Source organism: Platalea leucorodia (genome assembly GCF_965183815.1).
Source record: "Platalea leucorodia genome assembly, chromosome: Z".
Classification (NCBI taxonomy): Eukaryota; Metazoa; Chordata; class Aves; order Pelecaniformes; family Threskiornithidae; genus Platalea; species Platalea leucorodia.
Genome location: NC_138858.1, coordinates 87,901,085 through 87,928,007, shown reverse-complemented (window position 1 = coordinate 87,928,007; position 26,923 = coordinate 87,901,085). Strand labels below are relative to the sequence as shown.

Genomic DNA, 26,923 nt, shown 5'->3' with positions numbered 1-26,923 from the left:
TGCGCGATGGCGTCACTTCCGGCCGCCGGCGCGGCCGCCGCAGCGCAGGGCCCGTGGGGGCGGAGCCGCGGGAGCGGGGGACGGGGCCGCAGGGCCGAGGACGACGGTCGCGCCCGGCCCTTCCCGCCGCCCGGGGCGCCCCGCCGCGGCCCTTCCCGCCCGGAGAGCAGAGGCAGCGGGGGGGGCGGGGACCGCAGGTGAGCGGGGGCGGGAGCGGTGGCGGGCCCGGCGGGCGGCGCCGGCGCGAGGCGAGAGTGGGGGGGCGGCCGGGAGCGCGCGGGGGGGGGGCGCGCGGGGGGCGGCGGGTGACGTGGGCGGCGGGGCCGGGCGGGGCGGAGGGGGGGCCCCTTCCCGGCCCCCCGCACCCCCACCGGGCCGGCTGGAAGCCCCGCGGGAGGGCGGCGAGGTGCGGGCGGGCCGCCCGCCGCCCCGGTGCGTGCGGGAGAGGGCGGCCGCCGGCGCCCACCCGGCGGGGAGCGAGGGAGACGGGGAGGCCGGCGGCGGTGCTGCGAGGCTCGGCGCGGCGGGGCCCCGCGGCCGTGTGGCGGGCGGTGCGGAGCGGAGCGCTGGGGGTGGCAGCAGCGAGGGGCGCTCCGCCGGCTTGCGGGGAACGCGGTTCTGCCGCAGGACAGCCCGGCGTCCCCGCGGGCCGGAGCGGACCCTCGCCTCTCCCAGGCCCCAGCTCCCTTCGCGGGGTTTCCATCCACGGGGGGACTCGGGGCTCAGGCGCGGGCTGGTGGCGGCAGGGTGACACCTGCAGCGGTCGGGCGCTCCTTCTGCCAGGATCCCGCGGAACGAAGCTGGTGCTCGGCCTCTGCGCCGGGACTCCTTGAGTTGTGTTTGGCTCTGACCTGGTCAAGACACACAAAACTGCATTGCTGAGCATGAGACGCTGCGTTTGACAAGGAATCTCTGGAGGGCCTTTTTGTTGTGTGTACGGTGATGTTTGTGTAAGATACAAAATGAAATATCTGGATGTATTTTTAGCTACTATTAGTGGAAGGATAAAATATAGATGCTGTCTTGAGTCTTGAGAGTATGTCCCTTGGATATTCCAAGTGATGTAAAAAAAAAAGAAAAAAGGTGTGACTCAGTTCTTCAGTATAGTGCCTTTCAGTGCATTCAGGAATGAGCACAGGAACAACAGCCTTTCTTATCTGCCAGTTAATGTTCTGGAATTTTCAAAGAAACATATCTTCAGATGACATGTTATAAATTAGATTTTACTTTCTTGTACTTGGTGTAATTATTGAATCATAGTTCATCTTGTGGAGGATGGCATACAGGTGGGGAGGTGTTACATGTACTGTTGGTGTACACAGGTTGCGTGCACACCGGTTGCTTCTCTGGAACGTTATGTGTTGTCTCTGTGGCACTGGCCTAACTCGCTGCCAGTTTTTCTCATCGTCGTGCTAACGAAGGCAAACTCTGCAGTGATCAAGCTGGTAACCGTGCTGCACTCTGCTGTGAACGTATGTGTTGTAAAGGAAAGGTAGACCTGGAGTGTCGTCTGTGTGAAAACAGAGAAGGAAGTTACCATCTTTGAACTGACAAAAGTTGCTTCATTTCTTCCTCCACTTTTCAAAAATTACTCAGAAGGAATGTAAATTGTTACCCTCTAGTGTGACTTTCAAACCTTGATTAAGGCAATGTTTTCGTTTTAATTCTTCAATAGTACATGCTGATATTGGGTTTTGTGGCAAGGTTTTGGTAGCGGGGGGGCTGCAGGGTTGGCATCTGTGAGAAGACACCAGAAGCTGCCCCATGTCGACCAGAGCCCATTCCAGCTGGCTCCGAGACGGACCCACCACTGGCCAAAGCTGAGCCCATCAGCGACGTTGGTAGTGCCTCTGTGACAACATATTTAAGAAGGGGTAGAAACTGTTGTGCAACAGCAGCCGAGAGAGGGGAGTGAGAGTATGTGAGAGAAACAGCCCTGCAGACACCAAGGTCAGTGAAGAAGGAGAGGGAGGAGGTGCTCCAGGCGCTGGAGCAGAGTGTCCCCTGCAGCCTGTGGAGGTCCGTGGTGGAGCAGGTGGATGTGCCCTGGAGGAAGCTGCAGCCTGTGGAGAGCCCACGCGGGAGCAGGCTCCTGGCAGGACCTGTGGCCCCATGGAGAGGAGCCCAGGCTGCAGCAGTCCGTTCTTGAAGGACTGCACCCCATGGAAGGGACCCACGCTGGGGCAGTTCTTGAACTGCAGCCTGTGGGAAGGACCCACATTGGAGAGGTTCGTGGAGGACTGTCTCCTGTGGGAGGCATCCCACGCTGGAGCAGGGGAAGAGTGTGAGGAGGGAGGAGCAGCAGAGATGAAGCGTTATGAACTGACTGCAACCCCCACTGCCCATCCCCCTGTGCTGCTTGGGGGGGACGAGGTAGAAGAGTTGGGAGTGAAGTTGAGCCTGGGAAGACGGGTGGTGGGGAGGTGTTTTTAGTTTTGTTTTTCTTTCTTTCTATGCTACTCTGTTGTTTATTGTCAATAAATTAAATTAATCTTCTCTAAGTCAAGTGTTTTGGATGGTAATTGGTGAATGATCTCCCTGTCCTTATCTCAGCGCACAAACTTTTCATCTTACTTTCTCCCCCATCTTGCTGAGGAGGGGGATTGAGAGAGCGGCTGGGTGGGTGCCTGATCAATAGACAGAACTGCGCAGTGCATCCATGTAGGTTTTTTTCCCTTCTGAGGGTAAAATAATAACTAAAAGATTAGTTTTTAAAATGAGTTTGGGAAGACCAGAAGCAGATAATTCAACAGTTCTTATTTGAAATACAGTGGTCATCTGTTGAATCAGTTATGTGCATATATTTATTTGCTTAGGCTGAAGATGTGTAATACTTATGAATCCATTGTGGTAGTGGCAAAGTGATATTTGTTACTTCAATCTAAGCCAATTCCTGGCAAAAGTAGACTTATTCATTATGCAGTTAACCCTAATTTGATTGGGGTTAAAAGCTTAGGCAAAGGAATCGCCAAGGAAGGTGGTTGGACAGGGCTGTTTAAAATTCTTGAATCTCTGGTAAATAGTGAGGTTGAAGAGCTAGATTTAGAAAAGATTGCCATATTGAGCAAGAAGACATCACGCTGGTGCCGAGCTGTCTGTGGCTGCCCTTTCCTTTGGGATCCTTGCCCGCAGACCTTTGGGTCCACGTGGTGTTTGTGGTTTGATTCATGAACTGAGGGTGACAGTAGGCAGGAGAAGCTGGCAACTGAGTTTCCTTTGCAGCATTGGGCATTCTTGTGAGAGGACGATGGCAGTGACAGAGGCTGCCATGGTACCACAAACCTCAAGAGAGGTTTTCTGAACTGATAACATAACTGTGAGTTCAGATCAATCCTCGTTGATGTCAGTTTGTCTTCTCATGCCCTTAAACGGCTGTATTGGCAGTTCTGTGTAGCAGTGTTCTCTGCTTTTCCCTTTGTAAAGAAATCAAATTGTGATACTGCCCAAACACCTTCCTTCAGGGGTTTCACTGTGTAATGCCTAAAAACCCGTTGTGCTCTTGGGAACAGCTGTTTTCTCACAGCTAGGTACAGCTTTTTAGCTTCATAAGATCAAGAACAGAATCCATTATCTTCTTTTCCTGTTTCTTATGCGATACCTAGAAAACACTGCTTTTCTAAGTTGACCAGAAAAACATATGTCAACTCTTTTGAGAAAGACTGACACCTGTGAAAGCTATGGTACTGACCTTGAATTAGCCAGGAATTATAAGGAAACAGTGTTTGGTCTGTTCAGAATATACAGCAGTACAGGTGTGTTAGATAGTGGAATTACAACAAAGAAACAGCCCCCCCGGGGACAAGCTGAGAGGGCACATCAAAATGCAGGAGTGCCACATTTCAGTTGCCTCCTGTGTGTCTTCCTCTGAACTAGCACAGCGTGCTGCAGGATCTGGAGACCGACGGATGCTTCGCAAGGTTGGGAGGAGGTGAGTGGAAACATGAGGAAGCAGGAGGATGGCTGTGTCACAGCTAGAGTCCATTTCTGCAGATAACTAAGAGTGTCTAAGAAAAATCTAGCCTTTTTAGGGAAGCTTTTTGTTGCTCCTTTCGAGGATGCTCTTTGCAGCTGGCAGACTGTGCTGTTACTGTTTATTACTGAGTTGGTGTTGCCGTAGGTTGGACTATCTATCTGCAGTACCTTTCAGATGATGAGAAAATACTAAGCCATATGCCAATCTCTCACTCTTCTCTGGAGGGCTGATGCAACCAGCAGCAGCTTTTGAAGTGCAGTTTATCCTTTCTTATTCTTAGACAAGTTGTAACGCATCCTCCCTGACAATAGGGAGATAAACTGTGTGAGCTGAACTATATATAAAACCTGGCTAAGGAAACACCTCAGATGAGATGCTGTAAGCTCAACTGACAGTCATCAAAGTCACTAGTTGCAGGTTTTTGTCAGACACACAAAAAAAATGCCTTTCATGGCTGGCACTTGCCATATTGTCACATACACGAAAGCGATGTAACACTGGAGTCTACTTTAGTTGTATGGGGCAAATCCAGAAATCATTTTGACTACTGTTAACTAAAATTCCACCGTATCTTCAGTTTGAAAACACTCTCAGAGCAGAGAACGCACAGTCTCCGTGTTTCAAAGTGACAAAACTTGCTAAAGATGTCAAAGAAAGTGAAGACTGCCATTTCTTCCTGCTGGTACCCTCCCACTGTCCTGCTGGCTTGTTAAAAAAACAACATAACTGATAGTAGAAAGTGTTTTCTAAAATGACACTTGTATCACTGACTTGTATCTAGATTTATGTTTGTATTTCAGGCTTCAGGGAAGCTTTTTATGAGGTGTATTATTTCAAGCACAATGGTTAAGCACAGTACAAGTGTATTGTAATGTTTTGTAAAATGTAATTTAAGCAAAGAGGCAAACAGTTGCTAATATTATATTGGCATGCTCTCAAGTTTTGGCTATATGCCAGGGATTCTTGCAGACTTGGTACCTAGAATATCAAATGCATTTAAATACAGATTGTTGGGAATGCGGTTTGAGGTGGACGTAATATATTGTCCTTCATTTCTCTGATAAGGAAAAAACAAGTACCTAGTCTAAAGTTTTCTGTAGTGTATTTGTATGTGAGATTTCTTCTGATATTGTTCTACTGAATGGTATAGTCGAGACAGCTTTTGTTGTTGGTTTTAGTAACACAATATCAGTTTCTTTGCAAACTTTTTAAAAGCTTCTTTAGGGGGAACTTGAGGTTGCTTTTGATTTTTTTGTTTGCTTGACTATATATGTTTGACTTCTTGACAGTGGCTCAGGATTGCAGTGTAATCTGAACTGGCCTTTAGTATTGGACATAGTAATAAAATTGTAAGTAGATCATTATTCAGAGTTGTCCTGGTTTCAGCGGGGACAGAGTTCATTTTCTTCCTAGTAGCTGGTATAGCGCTGTGTTTTGGATTTAGGATGAGAATAATGTTGATAACACACTGATGTTTTAGTTGTTGCTAAGCAGTGCTCACACCGGTCAAGGACGTTTCAGCTTCCCATGCTCTGCCCGGTGCACAAGAAGCTGAGAGGGGGCACAGCCAGGACAGCTGGCCCAGCCTGGCCACAGGGCTATTCCATACCGTGTGGCGTCATGCCCAGTATAGAAACTGGGGGGAGTTGGCCAGGGGGCAGCAATCGCTGCTCGGAGACGGGCTGGGCATCGGTCAGCGGGTGGTGAGCAATTGTATAGTGTATCACTTGCTTTGTATATTATTATTGTATTATTATATTATTATTACTGCTACTGCTATTACTACTATTCTATTTTATTTTACTTGAGTTGTTAAACTGTTCTTATCTCAACCCACAAGTTTTCTCACTTTCACCCTTCCAATTCTCTCCCCTGTCCCACCGGGGGCGGGGAGTGAGCAAGCAAGCGGCTGTGTGGTGCTTGGTTGCTGGCTGGGGTTAAACCGCAACAAGAGTTGTTATTTTTCATACTATTTTATAATGAGTTAACTTTAACTTTTTTTGAAGAAGCGAGAGAAAAGTTTTTGATTCTGCAGTAGTTTCAGAGCAAGTAAATACTTGCCTTGTCCCATCTTGCTGCAGCTTAAGTATTAGAGCAGAGGGATTTGATGGAAAAAGGGGCTGTAAGTCTACATAGTCGTATCAATGCTAATCATTCAAGAAATAGAAAGAAACCGTATGAAGAAGTTTTTACCATTAAAAGTAGTAGAAATATGTGCTAATAAAACCTGAATTCCTATGGAAAAATCTGTAGTGTCCCTTTTTCTGCTATGTGATTGTGTTACCAGCTATCCCTTGTGTTTCCTACCTGCCTGTCAGGGCAGATGGCAGCATGAGTGCCTCATTCGTAGCTGTGTGTGCAAACTGGCTGGCTGGCTGGTTTGGTTTGGGGTGTTTTGTGTTGTTTAAGAGAATAAGGGAATTAATTATGACTCTGTGAGAAGTAGTCCGTATAAATTTGGCTTCTTCTGTAACCAGACACCAACTTCAACAAAAAATGTGGTAATTCAGTATCTAATGTCCTCTCTGTTAAATTTGGTTGGAGTTGACAGAGAGGCTCTGAGGTTAATAACTAATGGGAGATTAATAAACAGGCTGTGTAATTGTAAATTGTAGGTCTTTTTTCCTAGAATTTCAAAACACTTGCACATCATCTTCCCAATTAGGTATTTTTAATTCTGATGCTTTCTTAATATGGAAGGCTTAGTTTTAGAAATTTAACCCTTATCTTCATCCACATACATGGGGAATATTTTATTACGTGCCACCATGAATGTTCGGTTATGTGATCAAGCTCCTCTGCACAGCCCCGGGGGAGTTTGGAGAGGCAGTGGCAGGAGGGGGAGCCCGAACAGTAAGTACCCTGTGGGGCTGCTCCCAGGCCCATCCCAGGAGCCAGCCCATCGCAGGCCCAGAGGAGCACATGGGCACAGGCGGGAGCCCAAGTCAAGGACCCCAAGGAAGGAACACCCTGTCCAGGCCGCTGCCAGGGCGGTCCCAGCAGAGCTCTTGCCCAGTGTCCCGGTGTGACCCATCATGGTGAGTTGCAGAGCAGCTCTGTCAGACTAAGGGGGATGCTGCCCACTGCTGGGACACATGGGCTTCAGGGAAAACCAGTTTGGGATCCCATAGGCCTTATTACAGGATGTTTAGGGGAGGAACCAAAGGTGGGGCAAAAGAGGGTTTAGGGGATTTGGAGAGGAACAAATGTGGAGCTATAGAGGGGTAAGGGGACGAAAAGGGCCGGTCGCGTGTAGGCAGTTGGCTGGTCAGTGCGCTTGCTTGGCCATGCCCTGCACCTGATCGGCACCATCTGTCCTGCTCCTGATTAAATTCCTTCCTGGCTCTGTCCTGTGTGAGGGCTCTCTGGTTGGTGTGACTGCAGCCATGGGGGTCAGGCCACAGGGTGGAGGGTCTGTGTCCATGGGGCATTGACTGGAGCAAGTATGGGTGTGCAAGTCTCTGATGGCCAGCGAAGAACAACCTGGATGACCCAGTTAAGTGGCCTGGGAGCAAAGGGGTCTGTGGGGCAACTGAGGGCAGCTCTGGATTTGAGAGCCCCTGTGTCTACAGGGGCGAGAACTTGGGAGGGTCAGCTGTGGGACGAGGGGAGTCCTGGTTGTCCCTCCGTACCTGTGATGGTCTGTACCAGCAGCTGCAGTCAGGCTGTGGCCTTGGGGTCTTGTATGTCTGCAGAGTGGGGATGGGGAGACTGGGACCCAGGGGACAGCTGCTGGGAGGGACGGCTGCTGGAGGGGTCCACCTCGTGCACCTCACAGGTGGGCTTCCATCCTGCCCTGCCAGAGAGGGAAGCAGGACGAGGCATCTGCTGCTGCCTGTGTCTGTGTGAGCGCTGAGTGTCTCTCATAGCACATACGGGTGCTCTGTACGTTTGTGTCCACTGGGAATGCGTCTTCTCCCGCTCTTGTTCTGGAACCTGAGGACATTTAGGAGCAGCAGCCTTGCCTCGTCTCCCTTGGGCTGTTGGATCTGCTGTGGTATGTTTTCCTCTAAGCAGAGAAGAGGCAAGTTAAGTATTTAAATATCTACTGAGCACAATTTTTATTCAAAGGTTAATTATCTTTTTAAAGTGCATAATCAAAATGTTAGGGAGAAAATGCTTCCTTATTCATTTTTACCAAATCAATCTTACATTAAAAAAATTCATAGTTCTCTCCTAAAACTCTTCCAAAAATACCAAAGCAAACTGCGAAATTGAAGAAAGGTAAGTGTATATAAAACTACACTTCCAGTGACTTGTGGTTTAGTGCCTTCCCCAGGTAGAGGTGGAATCTGAATATTTAATAGCTCTCAGTTTATATTTCTTTGATGGATCTGTGTAATGGCTGTTGAATTCATGTGTACTTGCCCATGGCAAGGAGTTCTGTAGCTTTGCTGCATTACATGAAGGAGTGTTCCTTTGGTTCTGACCCTGCTGGTTTCATTTCATAGGCCTTAGTTCAGGAACAGGCAGAACGGTTGTTTTCCAGTCAGAATTTTGTAGATGTTTTTTCATTGCTTGCCCTTAATGTTTTCCTGGCTCTGACTATTTGTATTTATAGTAAAACTACTTGTAGCTAAACAACTTGGTATAGTTTCTTTTCGCTTGTGGTCATTTGTTTGATTATAGAACTAAGCTGTTCCCTTTCCTGCTGCTCTCCAAAAGGCCGCTGGACGCGATGTCTGCTGTTTGTACTACTGATGCCTCCCCTGGTCCCACTGACTGGATCTGATTCAGCGGAAGATTTCATCTAACGTTCCCTGGGTCCCCAGGATGTTAACTGGAGCTGGTTGTGAGCCTCACAAAGGCTGCAGAGACTGGCTACCGAAACCACTCACTACTCAGTTGGGAGCATGTCTGTCCTTCATCGAAACAGGCGTTTTCACACCGTGTGATGGGATGCCACCCATCATGTGCTGGAGATACTGGGTCATTTGATTGGGGAATGATGGGGATGTGCAGCTCATGGGTTGTTCAGGGGAGCCTCTATGGCCAGCTGTTGCTGAAAGGCAAGGTATCACCAAAGCAGGAGGGGAAGACAGACGGAATGTGCGTATCCAGAAATAAGTCACTCATATATATTTCAATGTTGACTTAGATGTATTGCATATATTTAGTAACCTGAAGTAGCTAATACTTCACCAAAAGTGGTGTGTGCATAGTATGCAACATATACAACTCAAATCTAGTTTTATAATTTTCAATTGATCTTGTACAAGATCTCAACTTCATTGTGGGGTCTGTGTTTGTCGATTCTGGTTCGAACACTTCAGCCTTTATGGTGTAGTAAAAGTTAAATACCAAGCCAAATGAATATTATTGGAAGCAAAACTGGGGTTTGTCTTGTTTCAGGTGTGCAAAGGATACAATCACTTTTCGTGACTGTAAGCAAGGACTCTCTCTGAATTCTGAATCCCAAATTGTTGGTCAAAACAATGACTCTTGCCTGTTTTCTCTGGTTCAATACATATTGCTGCCTGGGCAGAAGTACCTCGGACCATCCCTGTAACCCATCTTCCTTTCTGGAGTTCAGCTCAATCTTTTTACTGATGTGAAATCCTGCCCTCGTGTGGTTTGGCATTCTCCACCTCCAGTCTTCTCTGGACATTGGTTCAAATGCATTACTACACAGTCTTCTGAAGCATACCGCCTCCTGGGACTGGCTTGGTAAGGCCAATGCATGAGCACTCAGGTATTTTATATCTTCTGCAGTGTGTTTCCTAAAATGACCTAAAGCAGCGCATAGGCTGGGAACTGCTTGGGAGCTTGTCAACAGCTTCCTTCTGACGACCCTTGAAGCTGGAGCAGACTCTGCTGGGCCTTGTGCTTTCTGCAGTGAAGGTACAAGTGGAACGATTTTGTTCGTGGTTGCAGATGGGGCACAGCAAAGTGCTCCCCTCTTGGCTGCCTTCGTAGGTGGTGGTGGTTGTGGTTCAGCACTGCTGCGTTCTGGAAAGTCGCTGTAGTTAATACCACGGTGTCCTGCAGTTCTGGTCCTTAGGGAAAGGAGATCCCTTGGCTCTCCTGGTGTGGTGGGTGCCTGGTGTTTTCCAGGGTGTCTGCCGGTGGGCTGTAGCATTGTACACCACGCGGATCAGCCCTGCATATAGCCGTACAACTGTGAAATGGTTCCTTAGAGCTGTCACTCTTGCCTGGGGAGTGAAGTGAAAAGAAAGTCAGCCAACATCCAGGCCCCCCAGGAGCACACTGATGCTATAGTGATGGTTCTCTAAATGGAGCGAAGGAGAAAGTTTCTTTGTTGCTCTGGCAACTGTTGAACCCCCCCCATCTCATCCTTCTGCTCTCTCCAAATTCCCCCTAGCACCCTAGCATTCCCCCCAAAGTCCTGCGAAGCCAAGAGTGTTACCTCTGGCACAACACCTACCCCATCTCAGAAGCGAGCAGAAGAAGATAAATGCAGAATTGTTTGGCAATCCCCTCTCAGCTTTCTGGAGATGCCTGTCTGGAGGGCAGCTTTCCTTACAGAGGAGGTCATCCCTGCACAGTGCTTGCTGGAACAAAGGAGGGCATGAGTTTAACCAGATGTGCAGGAGCAGCGAAGGCAGACAGCGATGTCGCAGCACTGCTCACAAAGCAGCCCTGGCCTCTGCCACATTCCAGACGCTTCCTGCCGGGACTTGCGGCTCTTGTCACCGGCTCCCCGTCTTGCTTTTGTCCTGCTGCCTGAGGTCAGTAAGTTTCAGAGTCCACTCTTTTGTTCCTCCCGCCTCCTACAACCACCAGGAAGCATTTCCTCGCTTTCCCTTGTGTTATACTTCTCTCAGAGAAAATGTGTAGAAATAAAAACTGTGCCATTCCAAAGTTTGTCTTGTTTAACATTTTTTTGTTTGAAAATGTTGTCTTATTTTTACTGTCAAATACACGTTGGTAGTGAAAGATAAACAATATCACCTATTATCTGTATTCCTGTTTCTTATTAAAAAAAGCAGCAAACTCAAATTCTTCTGTTTTATTACATAACTTCATTTATAGAGATAAGGGAGACTGTGACACAGTACTTAATTAAATCTCATTATGCTGCTTATTTCAGGCATTCAGGCATCAGAGCCTTAGTGCTGCCAAATTAGGCGATTTTTGATGCTGCGGCAAGCCTGGACCCTCACCATTGCTGGAAGGCATAAAGTGTAATTTATTTATTTCTTCTTTTTGAAATACACAGGAACTAATTACAGTTGGAGGCAACAGATTTTTGCCAGCAGAAGTTTCAGCTTTTTAGTGTTTAGGTAAAACTGGCTCTTTGCAAGCCTGTTTCCTTTGGAGAGCAGCAAGATTTTTTGTCCAGTGGACTAGGTGGTGAAATCTTTCTCCAGCAAAGACCTGCAAAGTGTATGTCGTGTGCCTTAGAGAAGGAGGAGGTGGGTGAATGCCAGCTGCCCCTCGGCTGGGGAACAGCAGCAACTCTTACATTAGCTCCAGCCTGGCAGCCGAGGCAGGCAGGGGCTGTGTAGTGAGATTTTTTTTGTGACCTAATGGTTTTAGTCTTTGTGCTTTTACGTTAGTTTGCCACTTCTTCTGGCATGACTTCAGATCTCTTCACCTACTATACTACCGAGTCCCTTAATTTTATGTAGCGCAATGTTAGCCCAAGCGCAGCAGAAGCTGCAAACTTGAGCAGGTCTCTTTGTCCAGGTTGCCCCTAAGGGATTTCATAAGCCTGGGAATCAGAAAATGGTAGCTGTTCATCACACAGCAGTGTCTATAGTAGCCTCACGACAGGCTACAAACGGAGAGTTTCTGCATCTAAGGCCTTTCTACCTGATAACTTTGTAGTCTTCTGCTCCAGACAGCACAGTACTTTGTTATTTAGTGACAAGAAGTGTTGCAGGGCGCAATTGCTCTCCCCATCCCTTCCGTAGCTATTGGAGACACTGGCAAGTTTTGACTGAGGAGACTAGTGTTTTAAGTCCATCCAGGTTTATAGCTGTGGGCCTAATAGAAAAGGGGGAACCTAGCTTTGGACCCTTGCTGGATGGAGAACCCAGCATGTGTTCAGCTCGTGCTTGTTCTGCTCTGCATGACTGGCAAACCTTGCCAGTGTGCTCAGGGCCCAGCCTGAGCTTTCTGTGGGGCCCGGGGGGACTTGGTGTGATGGCTGGGGAGCAAGTGGGGTGGTTGTGCAGGGAGCGAGGGCACACAGAGCATGTGTTAACTTCGTTTCCTAATGAGAAACCTAATCTCATGCTGCTTGCAGAATAACTCCTGAACTAGTTCAAAAGACGTGTATCCTTTATAAAAGAGGATCAAGAACCCTTCCACTTTCCCTTGAGATATTAATGGTGGTAATCCAAGGCTGGGGAACATTGCAGATGTACTTTCTAGTTTGAGCTGAGTTGCTGCCAAAAGCCCATGGATCTTTCTAATTCTGCAGCTGCCTGCTTACATATGCATAAGTGTGTAAATCCATCAGTGACCTTCTGTGTATTGCCTGGCTTTTTGACCTTTACCAGCACGGTCTTACAGCAGTCCCTGTCTCGAAGATGTGAGTTCCCAGTCTGCCCTGCTTCCCTTACTGCCTTTTGCCTTGCAGCAAAGGGGAGCACAGAGCTTCGAGCTGCTGCAGGCTGTGGAAGCATTTGTGGCCATGTGCTGCTGTTGCTCCATGCCTGCGATCTCAGGAGTTACTCTTTGCATTTCTGAGGTTTTGCTTTTTCTGCTTATCCTTCCAAATAAATAGTTAATCTACATAAATCCAGGTGAGCAAAATTGCAAGATAATTAACAATCTACATCAACAGCTGTACCTGTTTTCCTCTGAATGAATGCATGTACTTGGCAGCCACTGTCTCTGGCCTGAGCATACCTTCTGAGCAAAGTTGTTGTGTAAAGTGAAACACCTGCAGAGTTTGAAATACAAACATTATTTCTGAGCAAACTTTTCTTTACTGGTCAAATGTGACTATGGGAAGCTTTGTATGCAGTTTACTCATATAGCTTGTGACTGTGCAGATACGCAAATACCGCATATGGTTTGTTCACAACACGTGTGCATTTGAGGACAGAATTTCTAAATTGGTGGACTCATATTTGATCCCTCTTCAAAAGTATAATTCTTTCTGTGTGACCTTTTGTTTTAGCTGCTTTACAGTCGTCTTATGTCACATGATACTGTGGTATGGCTATTGAAAAATAAATGTGAACACAAAAATGTGTGTGTGTGTATGCTCCATACACGCAGCTTTTCTGTTCCCCAGATCTTATACTTTGTTGATTTGTCGTGAGAAAAAGTAGAGATATCACTGAAGGTCACCTATTTAGTTTTAAGGTGAGTCTACTAAGATTTGACTTACGTTCTGTTAATAGAAGTTTAAGAAAAAAACACCCTGAGTTTGTCTAGTTGTCTTGTTGAGTAGTACATCATTTTGTCAAAAGCTTCCCATAACTTCCTTATGGACCAAGAAGGTTCATAAGAAATAGCGAGTACAGAGATGGCTCTTAACGTCAGCAAACTTTTCTATCTTTCTACCATTTTATTTATTTTGTGGGAAAAACAGAGGACTTTCAGTGCATCCCAGCTGATAAACTGTAGTGAATAAGAAAATTGTATTGCACTTCTGATAGCTAAAGGTGGCAGTTTGAGATAAGAGCTGACCACTTGTTCCAGTGCAGAAGTGTGGCCCTTCTTTTCCATTAACTCTCTTTTGTATGTTTCTATGTGAAAAGCAGATACTTGAATGACAGTTCTGCACAGAAGCTGAGAAACTGTGCAGAAAGTCATTTGCAGAAGGTGAAGCTGGATTAAATGAGATGAGAATTAAAGTTCAGACTTTTCAGTGGGAGGTTATCTAATAACGCGAGCAATTTATCAAAGGTTGCGGTAGATTATTCACAATTAGATTTTTTTTTAAAAAAACAGGATTAAATGTTTTACTAAAGACTGTGTTTTAGTTTGGACAGGAGCTAACGGAGGTGAAATGACCTGTGTTATTCAGTTTGCAGCAGAGCTGCCTGTGACATGTCTGATGGCGAGGAGGCTGTTATACTAGGTCAGCTCCACGGCAGAACCTGTATTTTCTTCCTCATCCTCGTCCACAAGTCTGCCAGCTTTGATACAGTACCAATGTGGCAGTGGTAAATTAAGATCAATTATTGTTCATCTATCTTTCAGCCATCATCGTTCATTTTTAAACCCGGTTTTGCTGTGGTCTGGATAGGACTTCAGCCATTTTTAATATTATAGTTTCTTCTGTTTTGTTTTACAGGATCATGGATTTTCCAGGACACTTTGAGCAAATCTTTCAGCAGCTCAACTACCAGAGGCTTCATGGCCAGCTTTGTGACTGTGTCATTGTGGTGGGGAACAGGCATTTCAAAGCCCATCGCTCTGTTTTGGCAGCATGTAGCACACATTTCCGAGCTCTGTTTACTGTAGCAGAAGGAGATCAGACTATGAATATGATTCAGCTGGACAGCGAAGTGGTGACAGCAGAAGCTTTTGCTGCTCTGATAGACATGATGTATACTTCCACACTAATGCTCGGGGAGAGCAACGTTATGGATGTCTTGCTGGCTGCTTCTCACTTACATTTGAACTCTGTTGTTAAAGCATGCAAACACTACCTTACTACCAGGACGCTGCCGATGTCTCCACCGAGTGATAGAGTTCAAGAGCAAAATGCACGCATGCAGAGGTCTTTCATGCTTCAGCAGCTTGGACTGAGCATTGTGAGCTCCGCATTAAATTCCACACAGAGCACAGAGGAGCAACCAAATACTATGAGCTCTTCAATGAGAAGTAACATCGAACAGCGCACTACTTTTCCTATCCGTCGTCTCCACAAACGTAAACAGTCTTCTGAAGATCGGGCCAGACAGCGCATCAGGCCTACCATGGATGAGTCTGTTTCCGATGTGACTGCAGAGAGTGGGCAGTCAGTAGTTCATTCCCGGGAAGATTTCTTCTCACCTGATTCACTGAAGATTGTGGACAACTCTAAGGCCGATGCTGTTGCTGATAACCAGGAGGATAGTACTATTATGTTTGATCAGTCTTTCAGTGCTCAGGAAGATGCTCAAGTGCCCAGCCAGTCTGACAACAGTGGAGGAAACATTTCACAGATGTCCATGGCATCCCAGGCAACGCAGGTGGAAACCAGCTTTGACCAGGAGGCTGCTTCTGAGAAGAACAACTTCCCATGTGAGAATCCAGAGGTCAGTCTGAATGAAAAAGAGCACATGAGGGTGGTGGTGAAGTCTGAGCCCTTGAGTTCCCCAGAGCCTCAAGATGAAGTGAGTGATGTCACTTCCCAAGCGGAGGGCAGCGAGTCTGTTGAAGTGGAAGGAGGAGTAGTGAGCGCAGAGAAGATAGAACTGAGTCCCGAGAGCAGTGATCGTAGCTTTTCTGACCCACAGTCCAGTACTGATAGGGTGGGAGACATCCATATAATGGAGGTGTCAAACAATCTGGAACACAAGTCTACTTTCAGTATCTCAAATTTTCTAAATAAAAGCAGAGGTGGTGGCTTCGGTGCTAATCAAAACAGTGATGACAACATTCCAAATACCACCAGTGACTGCCGAATGGACAATGATGCCTCTTATCTGATGAGTCCAGAGTCTGGGCCTGCTGGTGGCCATTCATCTGCCAACGTCCCTCATGTCGAGAATCCATTTAGTGAGCCTGCAGAGTCTCATTTTGTTAGACCAATGCAGGATGTGATGGGTCTCCCCTGTGTACAGACTTCTGGGTACCGGGCAGCAGAACAGTTCAGCATGGATTTTCCACGATCAGGCTTGGGCTTGCACTCCCTGTCAAGGGCAATGATGGGCTCAGTAAGAGGTGGAGCTAGCAGCTTTCCTGGCTACCGCCGCATAGCCCCCAAAATGCCTGTGGTGACCTCTGTCAGGAGCTCCCAGCTGCAAGATAACTCATCCAGTTCCCAGCTGATCATGAATGGGACCACTTCTTTTGAAAACGGGCATCCTTCGCAACCTGGTCCGCCACAGCTAACTAGGGCATCTGCAGATGTCCTTTCAAAATGCAAGAAGGCCTTATCTGAGCACAATGTCTTGGTTGTGGAAGGTGCACGCAAGTATGCATGCAAGATCTGCTGCAAGACGTTTTTGACCTTGACGGACTGTAAGAAACACATCCGTGTGCACACGGGAGAAAAGCCTTACGCCTGCCTGAAGTGTGGCAAGCGGTTCAGCCAGTCCAGCCACCTGTATAAACACTCCAAGACAACCTGCCTGAGGTGGCAGAGCAGCAATCTGCCTAGCACTTTGCTTTAACCTTCTCCGCACCGGGCCTGAAGGAGAGTGCCAGTGCAGACGCCTAGCTCCCTGAAGCACCTCAGGAGCATGAACACTATTTTCTTCAAGTCTGCAGGCTCAGAGGCTGCTCTTGTTGGTCAGTGAACATTTGCGTGTGATTGTGCCACACACACAAAAGTCTTGGTTCTGTCAATTGGGGATATTACTGTACCTACCTCACAGGGGTGTTGTGAGGCTTAAACAGCTGTAAGCGAAGAACTTGGGAGATCCTCAGAAGTCGCACTGTAGATGTGCGAAGCGTTACTATGATGTATATTCAGGCCTTGGGCTGATGGGGATACAATCCCTCAAGCTAAGCAGTTCCTTTGCGGAGCAGAGGGGTGAGAGTGTAGTTATCTCATGAAGTAGCACGTTTCAAGAATGAGAAACTGAAGTGCAAATTTCCTCTTTTTTTTTTTTTTTTTCTAAAGTATTTTGTAAAAGTGAAAGCATTTAAATAAATGACCTGTAAAACAAGTTGCTGCATTATGTATGGGCAGTAATGCAAGAGCTGTTTACTGTAACTAATGCAGACTGCATATCTTTAAAAGAGAAAAACAACTTTGGATGCACCTGCCTGACATAATGCTTTAAAATATGCTAATTATAAAAATAGTTCTAGGGTTATGAATGTATGTTTGGCTGTTTTGTAGTAAAAGACACTGTGTAATGAAGGTGCTTAAATTAAATCCAAGACAAGTAACTTTTGGACTGTCAGATGTGTATATACTTTGAATACAGCAAGACCTGGATGTTTGACTGATTTTTTTTCTGTAGAAACTTGTATTAAGTGATAAGTGAAGTACTGTTTCTTGTTCATGCTATTCTTAGCAGTATTTTAACCAATTTGTATCTCCTATGTTAAAATTCTATATACACAGAAGTCTGAAAAGAGCTTGTCTTTGTCTGCTTTGTTATTTTGAAGGAGAGAGATAATTTGTGATGGCTTTTTTTACTGTGTAAGATAGTCTCTTGCTGTTTCCAGGTGCTGATAGTCAATCTGATCCCCGTTGTTGTGTAAGCATATTGTCCTTTTCTGACACTCTTATCTTCAGGCTTTAATTTCCTCCTCTGTACACTTACTTACTTTCCTTCACAGCTACGGATCGTTCCTCAGATCATACCAGTCAGGAATGATCCTCATTGGCCATATTTATTTATGTCTCTCTATAAAATGTAGTTGTCAAATGCAGTCCTTCTGCTTAAAGTAGTGTCATAAATGTACTTTTCCACATAAATTAAAAAAACTAGCATACATTTAATTAAAAAAAATAGCACTGTACACTTTGTATAGCAGAAATTCAGTGATCGTTATTCTTCAAGTGAATCCCGTAAATCTTGTTTTAATTTCCTCTTCTTTGATACCATTGTAACTAATACTGTCTGCAGTCTCTTTTTTTTTCTTTGTTAAAGATGCACATGAACTAACTACTGGTGTTCAGCATATTAGGTTTCTAAATAAAATTTTGGAGCACTTCTGCTGATAAATGTTGCTCTACCATATAGGAGCTGGGTCAGGGCTACAGCATGTCCATTCTGCTCAGGAGAGACAGAGGATTTGCATTTCCTGGTACCTAAGCCACAGAGCAACAGCTTTCCGTTAAAATAAAAAAAAAAAAAATTTGCAAACCTTTCCCCCTTTATTTTATTCTGTATAGCAAATGTATCCTGTGTGATGACATTCAGCAGTTTTATGGAGTTTGTGCTACCTAACAGTTAGCCTTCTTAAACATCTTGGACTTACATTTGGATAAACTGAAAATAAAATCCTAATCCACAGTCTTGTAGGTCATTTAGCAGGATGAACTATTAAAACTGTTGAAGCACAGAAACCAAACAGTCATTGTCAGACCAAAGGAAACATGGAAATCTCTCTGTACTTGGCTTTATGTGAAACAGTAGTCCACTCATGAAGAAATATGTCTTCATCTCTAATTACACCGCTTCAGACCGAAAAAAAAATTGCCAAATGTCTGCCAAGGTGTCATTTGCGCCTTGAGCATCCAAGGTAAACAGGAACATGGAAACATAGTGAATGATTGGATTAATTCCTTTAAAATGTTAAGATTTTGTTATCGCATTTATCTAATGGTCGTATTTCTGGCTCTTGATTTTATAAGCATTAAGGAAATGTGCTGCATTTTTTTAAAGCATTAGGATATGCCACATTTTGTTTGATAATAATTTTGATATCAGGGGACTAACAGCATTGTGCTATACTAAACTATCTCACTGAAACATCAATAAAATGCAGTATTTTGTACTTTCATATTTTCTTGTGTTGCCTTATTAGTAATGTTCTGATTGTTTCATCTTCCTTGCATTTCTAGTGTTGTGTTTTAAAAATAGGGGGTTTTTACATTTTCTATTTGTTTCCTATAGCACACCTGAATTCCTTGAATTCTTACGATGCATAGGAATAAAGCATCTATGTGAGTAAGGAGATAAGAGTAATTAAGAACTAATATGAGCAGATAAACATATTTAACTGTACTTTTGATCTGTTTTTTTAAAAATTTTAATGTCATTGTTAAATATCAGATCTTGTGCAGGAGGACTTATGTCTTCTTTCTTTAAGAAAAAATTCAACTTGGAGCATTTTTGGAAGTAGCAACTTTAAATTTCATTATTCATTGACGTCTAATGCATCTGGGGGAGCACACTGCAAACCTAGGAGCCTGGGGCTGGCTTGTTGCTTTCCTCGTCTTCCAGTATGAAGCAATATCTCAGAACGGTATCTCCACTTAGCTATCCCCTACTGTAAAATGAGAGTACCTCATCTCAAAGCCTGGTAACATTGTCAAAGAGCTTATCACCTCGACTTTTGTTCAGAATTTAACTTTACAAGTGCTACAGTGAGATCTCATGTGAAGATGTCAGTATGTTAGTATTATGAAACATCTGAAAATAAACCCTACATTTTTGTGCTGCTGTGTGTGACTTGATTTACTTGTTTATGTTATCCTGGTGTCTTTGCCAACAGCGTGTAATGGATTGACTAAACAAGTAATGCTCGTGTGTTAGCTGATGGGGCTCTTTGTGTTATTAGATCACTTGGCAGTGCAAAATAATCCAATTGAAATGCAGGCACACACGTAGGCATTTTTGTCAAATGAGGCCAAGCACATAGTGCTGCCCGTGGCTGGCCTCCTGCTTCATGCTGAGGCTTTGCCAATTGTGAGAGGACATGTAATATCGAATCAACAGAAGTGGGTCCATATTTGAGCCAGTATGAAGTCTTGAAGGACTGTGTTGTCCCATCAACGCTTGGTGAGCTAGTTTGAACCAGAGGAGTGTGGCTGCACTGCACCATCGTGGCTTTGGTCAGGCCCAGGGTGATTTACTGTCTCATGGAGACACTGCGTCAGTGTGGTGGGCTGTCTTCTGGCTAGCTCTCTGCTCTGGAGGTGACATTAAAGATGTTTCATTTGAGATGCCCTACGCCTGGCTGACCTGCTTGCAGGGATTCTTGCTCCTGCCACAGCCTTGATGGGATGGGGCACGTTGCCTGCATCTCCCTCATCAGACGAAGGCTGGAAAGCCTTGGGATTCTGGAAGCATCCCCGCTTGTGCATGGAAATTATTGACCTTTTTTTCAGCTCTATCAGTTCCTTGATGAGTTCCCTTTGCAGCCACACAGGTGCTTGTGCTGGCAAGGGAGCAAGGATAAGCGGCTGGGTAATGGCGCGATTATTTTTGGTAACAACATCTGAATGCCCATCAGTGACCTTCCAGGTTTGCAGCACGAGGCAACTAACAAAGGCTGGTTTGGTGCATTGAGTAATAAAAGGTATTAGTGCTGACAAGACTAAATTGCATGACATGATAGCATAATTCATGTCTTGAATAGACATCAGGGTGGTTAAATAGATTTTGAAAATGCATAAAAGCAGCAGTCCGTAATTTAAATGCTATATTGCGCTCTCTTAATTTTTCTTAATAATACATGAAAATAAGTTCAGTCCGGAGCTTCCTATAAAAAGGAATTACTCAACTAATGTCAGATGCCAGCTGGTAGAAGCCATACATCAATACTACATCAGCGTATGTGTTTGTAGGAGCGCATGCTTAGTTCAAGCCTTGTGTTCCCTTATGCTATGGAACCGCTTTTGAAGGCTTGCTGTTCCTGCCAGAGAAAATAGTGTTGGAAAGACTGTGGCAAAGTTTCCTGTCGGAAAACTTGCACGGAGGCCAGGCTGTGTGCTCTGTCCTCTGACGGTTGTCTCTGCAGACGGTGGCTGCAGGTCACTGGCGTCGGTGACTTCCAGCAGGGCACTGTAATCTCACTAGGTCAGTCCGTGAGCGTCTCTGGCTCATAATTCAACATTGTAAAACACTAAACCACAAGAAGAATACCTCTGTTCAGGAACTCCAAGGGAGGGGTCTGTCCCTGGCAATGGCTGTTTAAACATCAGTAGAGACTTCCGAGTGCTGAACTGCTGCAGCGAATACTCTCACTTCTGTGGCAGTTTTACCACCTCTACAGCTTATGTGTTACATGATGGGGGCTGACCCTTGCAAGCAGCTGAAAAGAGCAAGCGTGACACTCGGCTCCGCAGCCACCAGTCCAGAGGGACGGCGTTCCTGTGCCCCTTCCCTGCTGTGCTCCGGGCTCTTCCTCCTGCTGCGAGCACGCGGTGAATGAAGAAATCACTCTGCTGGTATGAAATGCTGCTTCTCCCACAGCAGGGCGAGTGCTAGTCTCCTTGTTTGCATCAGCACCGTCAGCCAAATAACCGCCAGAACAGGCCACTTCAAAGGCACCTGCAAAGTGATTATTACTCTTTATGCTAGCGTGTAAAGAAATACTTGTTCTTGGCAAAAGCTAATTGTAAAAGCCTGTACTTCACTCAGTAACAATTTTGTTCCTGGTAGAATATTCTCTTCCTAAGACCTTATTATTATCATTGTTATTGAAATAATGTTAATATCTACGTGACATCTGTAAAATCTATAATCCATTGTCATTGTTGCTCTCTGAACTCCTTGTGGGAAGATGTTGACGCAATGATCTGGAGGCCCAGCACAGCTACTGTGCCCTGGGAGCTGCTGCAGCTCACCGCACTGGCGAGCTCTTTAGCTATTTAGCTGTCGGTGGCACACACCGTTTCAACTAGTGATTGTTGGTACGGAGCATGTCCAGAACTTACTGAGCAAGAAATCCTGCTAAGAGGTGTTTGCCCTTGGACGGAGACCCAGCAAGGCTTACCTTTGTCAGTAGGTTCAGCTCTGACCAGCCACATTCAGACTTGCCTAAAAAACTACTGGTGCCTTTAAGCAGGGGCAGAGAGATAAGGTTAACGTTTTATCATTTGCAGTTTTTAAAGTATTTTTAGAAAGCAAAATCTTTTCAGTAAGGGCATACTGATGATTTCTGTGGCTGGCAGAGGAAAATGATTGACAGCTGCAGAAGGTACTCTTCTTGAAGAAATTCCACGATACGATAACTGAAATGTGTTTCAGTCACTCTGGCAGCCTTATTTACAAGCTCACGTCTATTTCTTCATACACTCAGGGAATCTAATACAAGTGCTCAGATACCAGTTCATTTACACTTGACTATTTCTCACATCATTAGCGGTCACAATAACCTCTCGAATATTTAGTCAACGTCCTTCAGCATTACAGTAACTTCACCAATACCAGAATCTTTAGTGTCAAAACTCAAAAATCGTACAGACCAGCAAACTAACCTGATGGACTTGCGCCCATGTAATACAGCCAAGGTTTTTGCATCAAAGTAAATCCTTCTGATTTCTGTTATGTCAGCTGGAAACTTCCCAGCCGGTTGAGATGCTCAGGAGCCCACTACCTATCTACCACCGTGGCTACAAACCTTTCCTTGGTCATCAGAGGTCTCATTAGAAACTTCCCAAACACTGTCTGCTTCTGATGGGCAGGCATACAGTAATCAGCAGGGCTTGTGAATCAAAACGTATTGATAAATATGTCAGATACTCTCTGAGGCATGAAGCAAAGGTCTTCCTTTAACTAGCCAGCATCAATAACTAATTAATGAACATCTTCCAATAGCTATTATTGCTATCAGAGTATGGTTCATTTAACATCAAGAGAAATTCAAGCAGAGAATTCAGCATGAAGAACACTTGCCATGGGACAGAAAGAAAGAGAAGTACAGAGCGTACTAGCTGAACTTTAATTCCCAAGCACAGTCTTTTCTCTGTATTTCAGCTCCCTCCCTGCCCGAGGCTTACGGTGCCGCCAGCTGCTGCCCTCCCCTCTCATCTCTTCAGAAATGTTTTGGATTATTATGCAGCACCCTGCTCAGCTTTTATATGGGATGAGAGTTGGAGAAAACAGTACGCTGCTGCTCTCAGAGTTGCAGACTCGTGCACTTTCTTTTACCCTTGCCAGAAACCTTCCTGTGCTGTACAATAATGAACGGTGAATTGAGCAGTTCAGGCACGTTACGGCCCATTACTGTCCTGGGCTTTCCTCCAGAGGCTGTTCCCTGCCCGGCCGGCTGCAGCACAGCACTCGCTGCCTCCAGGCTCGGCCGCCTCTGGCAGCACGGCCGCCTGGCGCACACTGCTCGCCTTGTGCCCGACTCGCTGGGAGGAGAGCGGTGAAGCTGCGCTAGGTGCTGGTCGCCTTCCAGGAGGGGTCTGGCTGGGCCATGGCCTCCCTACGGGAGGAAGCACGAGGCTCTTCCTCCTCTTGGCCCACGGGCGCCGGGAGCCGCTACCCGGAGCTCGGTGGAGAGGGGCTGCTCGCAGCTCTGCTGGGAGCACTGCCAGCAAGCTCCTGAGCTGGGAACGAGACACTTTCTTCTTGCCTATTGCAGCCCCCTCTCCCCCTCCCCTTGTGCCGTCATTTCAGAAAAGCACTGGTTTCACGTCCATCCAGCAGCCGAGGCTTTGTGTTACTTCTCTCCTCTCTTTTCAAGAACAATTTCTATGGCCATGAGCGGCTCTCACCAAGACCTGAAGTGTGGTGGAAGCCTTTGGGCCACACGAGGAAGGCTCTTTCCTCCCTGGGTGCGGGGGTGCTGGCTGGACACACGGTGTGGCCGGGCAGAGCCGCGGCAGGGAGCGCCGGGTGGTGCAGGCGCAGGGTTCGTACTGGCTGATGGTCCCAGGCTGCCCGCAGCATATGGCACCTTCCTCAGTCACTGTGGGAAGTGGGTGGATGGCCTTGTCCCTGGTCCATCCCTCTGGGCTGGATGCGGAGCAGTGTCCGGGTGGGTGAGGCCGACGCTGTGCCGTCAGGGCAGCTGCTCCTGGGAAGTGGCCCAGGACAGACAGGGCAGGGACGGCCACGGGTGAGGCCGGGTCGGGGTCCAGCGGCTGAGCTTCTGGGCAGGGAGAGTTTTTCCCTGTCTTGCTGCCGAAGGGAGACAGGGTAAACCTCAGCCCGGAGGTGGAAGCAGGCCCATCAGGCATTCAACCCACGGGCATTTGCCCGGCTGCAGCACCACATCGGTGCTGGGTCCACACTGAGCCCGCGCCTGCCCTTGCTGAGGCCTGTCAGCAAACCCCTGCAAAGGAGAAGGCGCAGAGCAGAGGGCCCGGGCGGCTGCAGAGGCAGCTCAGCTGATCTTGTTGTACAAACACACCTCTCAGCTGGGTGGATCAGCCACTTGATGTCACCAAAGGAGCTCAAGTGTCCTCCCGTGCAAGCCTGGCCACCACGGGGAGGTTCACCTGGCTCAGCCCAACGTAGAGCGCGAGCACTGAACGACAGCAAAAAGATCATTGAAGAGAGCAACAGGCTTGAGCTGGCTCCAGCCCACGTGCTCCCTCCCGGTGGCTGGGGATGCCCAGCGTGGTGACGGTGGAGCATCTGGAGACTGGTGATGAGCATCATGTTTCTACTGCAATCCCACCATATATCGCAACTACAGTACTGTGCTTGTACTGCAGTTTCAGTACCTTGCTGTATTACTCTGCTAAATCAAAATCCATTGTAACATCAAATGCCTACAGAGAAATAAACTTGCTATTAAGCACCAAACCTTCCTTGTGTAGGTTATCTAAAAGAACACACGTGGAGGGTACGAGGCTCTGGCAGGCGCTGGGTTGGGGCAGGGGGGATGTGTGAGGGCACTGATCAGGAGAATGCGCTGCAGCCTCCATGGCGGGAAGCAGGGTGCCCGTGCCCACACATCCCATGCACCAAGCAGAAATCCCAGTGCTTCACCCTGGGGATGAGGACAGATTTTCAATCTTGCTTCACTCTGCAAGGCACCATCTCTAATCATGGTTAATCCTGACTGAAGGTGGCTCCTCCAAAGCCACGAGCTCCTGGATTACGTGTACGTATTGTAGTATGGAGCGCATGGTGGGTTCCTGTACCCATGAGGCCAACAGAGCTGCTCCAGTCTCAGATTTGGAGGAAACCTAGGATGAGATGAGCCGGTAGCAGCTGGGTGGCTGGTGCGAGTGCTCTGCTGCTGGCAGGGCTGGTCGCTGCTCAGCAACTTCAGCACCTGCCCTGGCTGAACACACCGGGTGTGCTTACTGCTCTGTGTCTGTGGGACGGATTCCCCTGGGCACAAGTGAACTGAAATGTTCACTCACTTCCTCCTCCTCTCCACACCTCCCACAGCCTTGGAAATAAGGCTGTCCCTTGTTTCATATGCTGCCCTGAATGCTGAAACCTGGGGAGAAGAGTGACAAGGCTGGGAGAGGAGGATGGCCAGTTGAGAGCCACAGCTCACAAGGAACCTGAGTCCAGGTCTGCTCTTCACCACGTTCCCCAGCACGAGGACTGGGAGCACACGGAGCTGGGAGGCGGCTGGCTTAAAACTGGTGAGAGCGATCTCCACACCATGCAGCGGGGACACCTGCGGGGCTGGCTGGGGCTGGTGTCACCACATGGCCGCGACTGGCAGGTCTGTGAACAGGTCCTGCAGGCAGCGGGCAGGGCTGTCCCATCTGCCTCACGGTCACAGGTGCCAGGAGGGGACGAGGGGACGGGACCGTGGCAAGGCCGATGTGCGCCCCCAAGCAGTCTCGCCACCGTCAGGCAGGGATGGGCCAGCTGGACCCCCATCTTGTCCCCCCACCTGACCTAACAGGCTGTACTTGCCAAGGCTTCCCCACCACCCCGCAGAGGTAGAACATGAAAAGAAGTTAAATTGAACTGGCTTTCTCATCATACATGTGTTCATATGTGGGGAACACGAATTTGCAATTCGCAGATGTGTCCAGCTGTAGCAGTGCTGTCGCTGCAAGACTGAGCACAGGACAAGTCTCTGGTAGAACTCCAGTGAAGTAACATGGCTGTGCTTGTTTAACGCTTTGCTGTTGATTTCAAAATACAATAATCCTATACATCAAATCCTTGCCTTTTATTCTGAAAATCACACTTGGGTGTTTTCCTTTGCTATGTAGTGACCTTTTCAGAACTGCTCCCTGAGTGCTGGCTGCACAGGAGGATGGGAAAATTGCCGGTCTACACCGTGAAGCTGTGACCGTGGGTCCCAACCACAAAAGACTCCCCAGGGCCCGCAAAGGGCTTGGTTCCCATCTGAGGAAGAGCACACTCCTGACACGGGCTTGCTTGCAGCAGACGGGGAAGGACTGCCGCAGCTGCAGGGGGCTCCGAGGAAAGCTGCCCCTTTCGAGCAAGCTCCCAGAGGAAGCAGGGTAACACTGGGAAAGGGGCTCACTCACTCCTTGTTCTTAGGAAGAACACTTTGCAAGCCCATAGCCAAGCCCCCTGCTGAAGAGAGTGAGGAATGAGCTGCTCCTGTCCTCAAGAGCCCGGCTGGATGCTGCAGTGCTGCGCACTCACCGTGCAGGATCCTGCTGCAGATGGCTTATGGGCACGCGCCCTGCAAAATGGGAAAACGCCCTTCTTGACCCTTTCCACCCTTGCAGCAGGAAGGTGCTTGAGGATCACACTCAACAAGCGCACATTCAAAGCAGGATTTCTGACAAGCTTTAAATGTGTTAAATTACTCCTGCCACTGCAATGAGATGTCACAGCCCCCTTTCTCTTTTCCTTACGGCAACAATGTCATCGGGGCACGCTGCCCTCAGACAGGGCATGGCAGGCAGCACGCAGGAGCAATCCAAGGAGCACACCTCACCGATTGTTTCACCAGCGGAGGCAGAAGCTTGCTGCGGAGGACTGTCAGGGAGAGATGGGTTCCAACCCCCATTTACAGAAGTGGGACAGTTACTGCAAGAGACGGAGCCCTCAAAGTCCCTGAAATGTGCTCATCTAGGCCTCTCCTGGCAGCCAGAGCCTTGGCACCCGCTCGGGTTTTCCTTTGCATGAACACGTGTCATTGCATGTCTGGGAAAAAAATGAACCGGGGAGGGGATCTGAGGCCAGAACCAGTGCAGGGCTGCAGACCCTCCCAGTGTGAATTCCCATTAGCAATCCACTTCAGAGCCATACCCAGAATTAGTTACAGATACAAAAGGAGATGCCAGGGGAGCCATGCAAGCCTTTTTTGCCTTTTTTTAGACACCTGAAGAACAGAAACATTGTGCGTTGGCATGGATTCAACAAGACCTTTTAACGCGTGCTTGGCAGTGGGCTGGCAGCAGCTCCCTTGGCAGCAGTGGGCCTGTGCTGACTGAGCAATTACCTCTCCTCCCCTCCTGGCTATGAGCTGGGAGCTCAAGTACAGAACTCCCTGGCCTCCTGCTGTGACCCCAGCAGCCACGCTTCGAGGACAGGTGCTACAGCAGCAGCTCCCTTGCGG

The 26,923-nt window shown here is 47.5% G+C and overlaps 1 protein-coding gene across 9 annotated transcripts; it reads left to right on the top strand.

The window, feature by feature from the left end:
- The first annotated feature begins 67 nt into the window (after positions 1–67).
- ZBTB5 (zinc finger and BTB domain containing 5) lies at positions 68–19,116 on the top strand. 9 transcript variants are annotated; one of them, XM_082337191.1, is made up of 4 exons: positions 68–197; positions 8,639–9,022; positions 9,326–9,640; positions 14,193–19,116. In XM_082337191.1, the coding sequence occupies exon 4, from the start codon at positions 14,197–14,199 to the stop codon at positions 16,219–16,221; it is 2,025 nt and encodes a 674-aa protein (XP_082193317.1). In that variant the 5' UTR covers positions 68–197; positions 8,639–9,022; positions 9,326–9,640; positions 14,193–14,196; the 3' UTR covers positions 16,222–19,116. The 9 variants fall into 9 exon arrangements, 6 of the variants coding, with proteins under 6 accessions (XP_082193317.1, XP_082193313.1, XP_082193318.1 ...); XM_082337187.1 differs by having other exon boundaries at positions 9,326–10,662; XM_082337188.1 differs by having other exon boundaries at positions 137–197; positions 8,603–9,022; positions 9,326–10,662.
- The last annotated feature ends 7,807 nt before the right edge of the window (positions 19,117–26,923 follow it).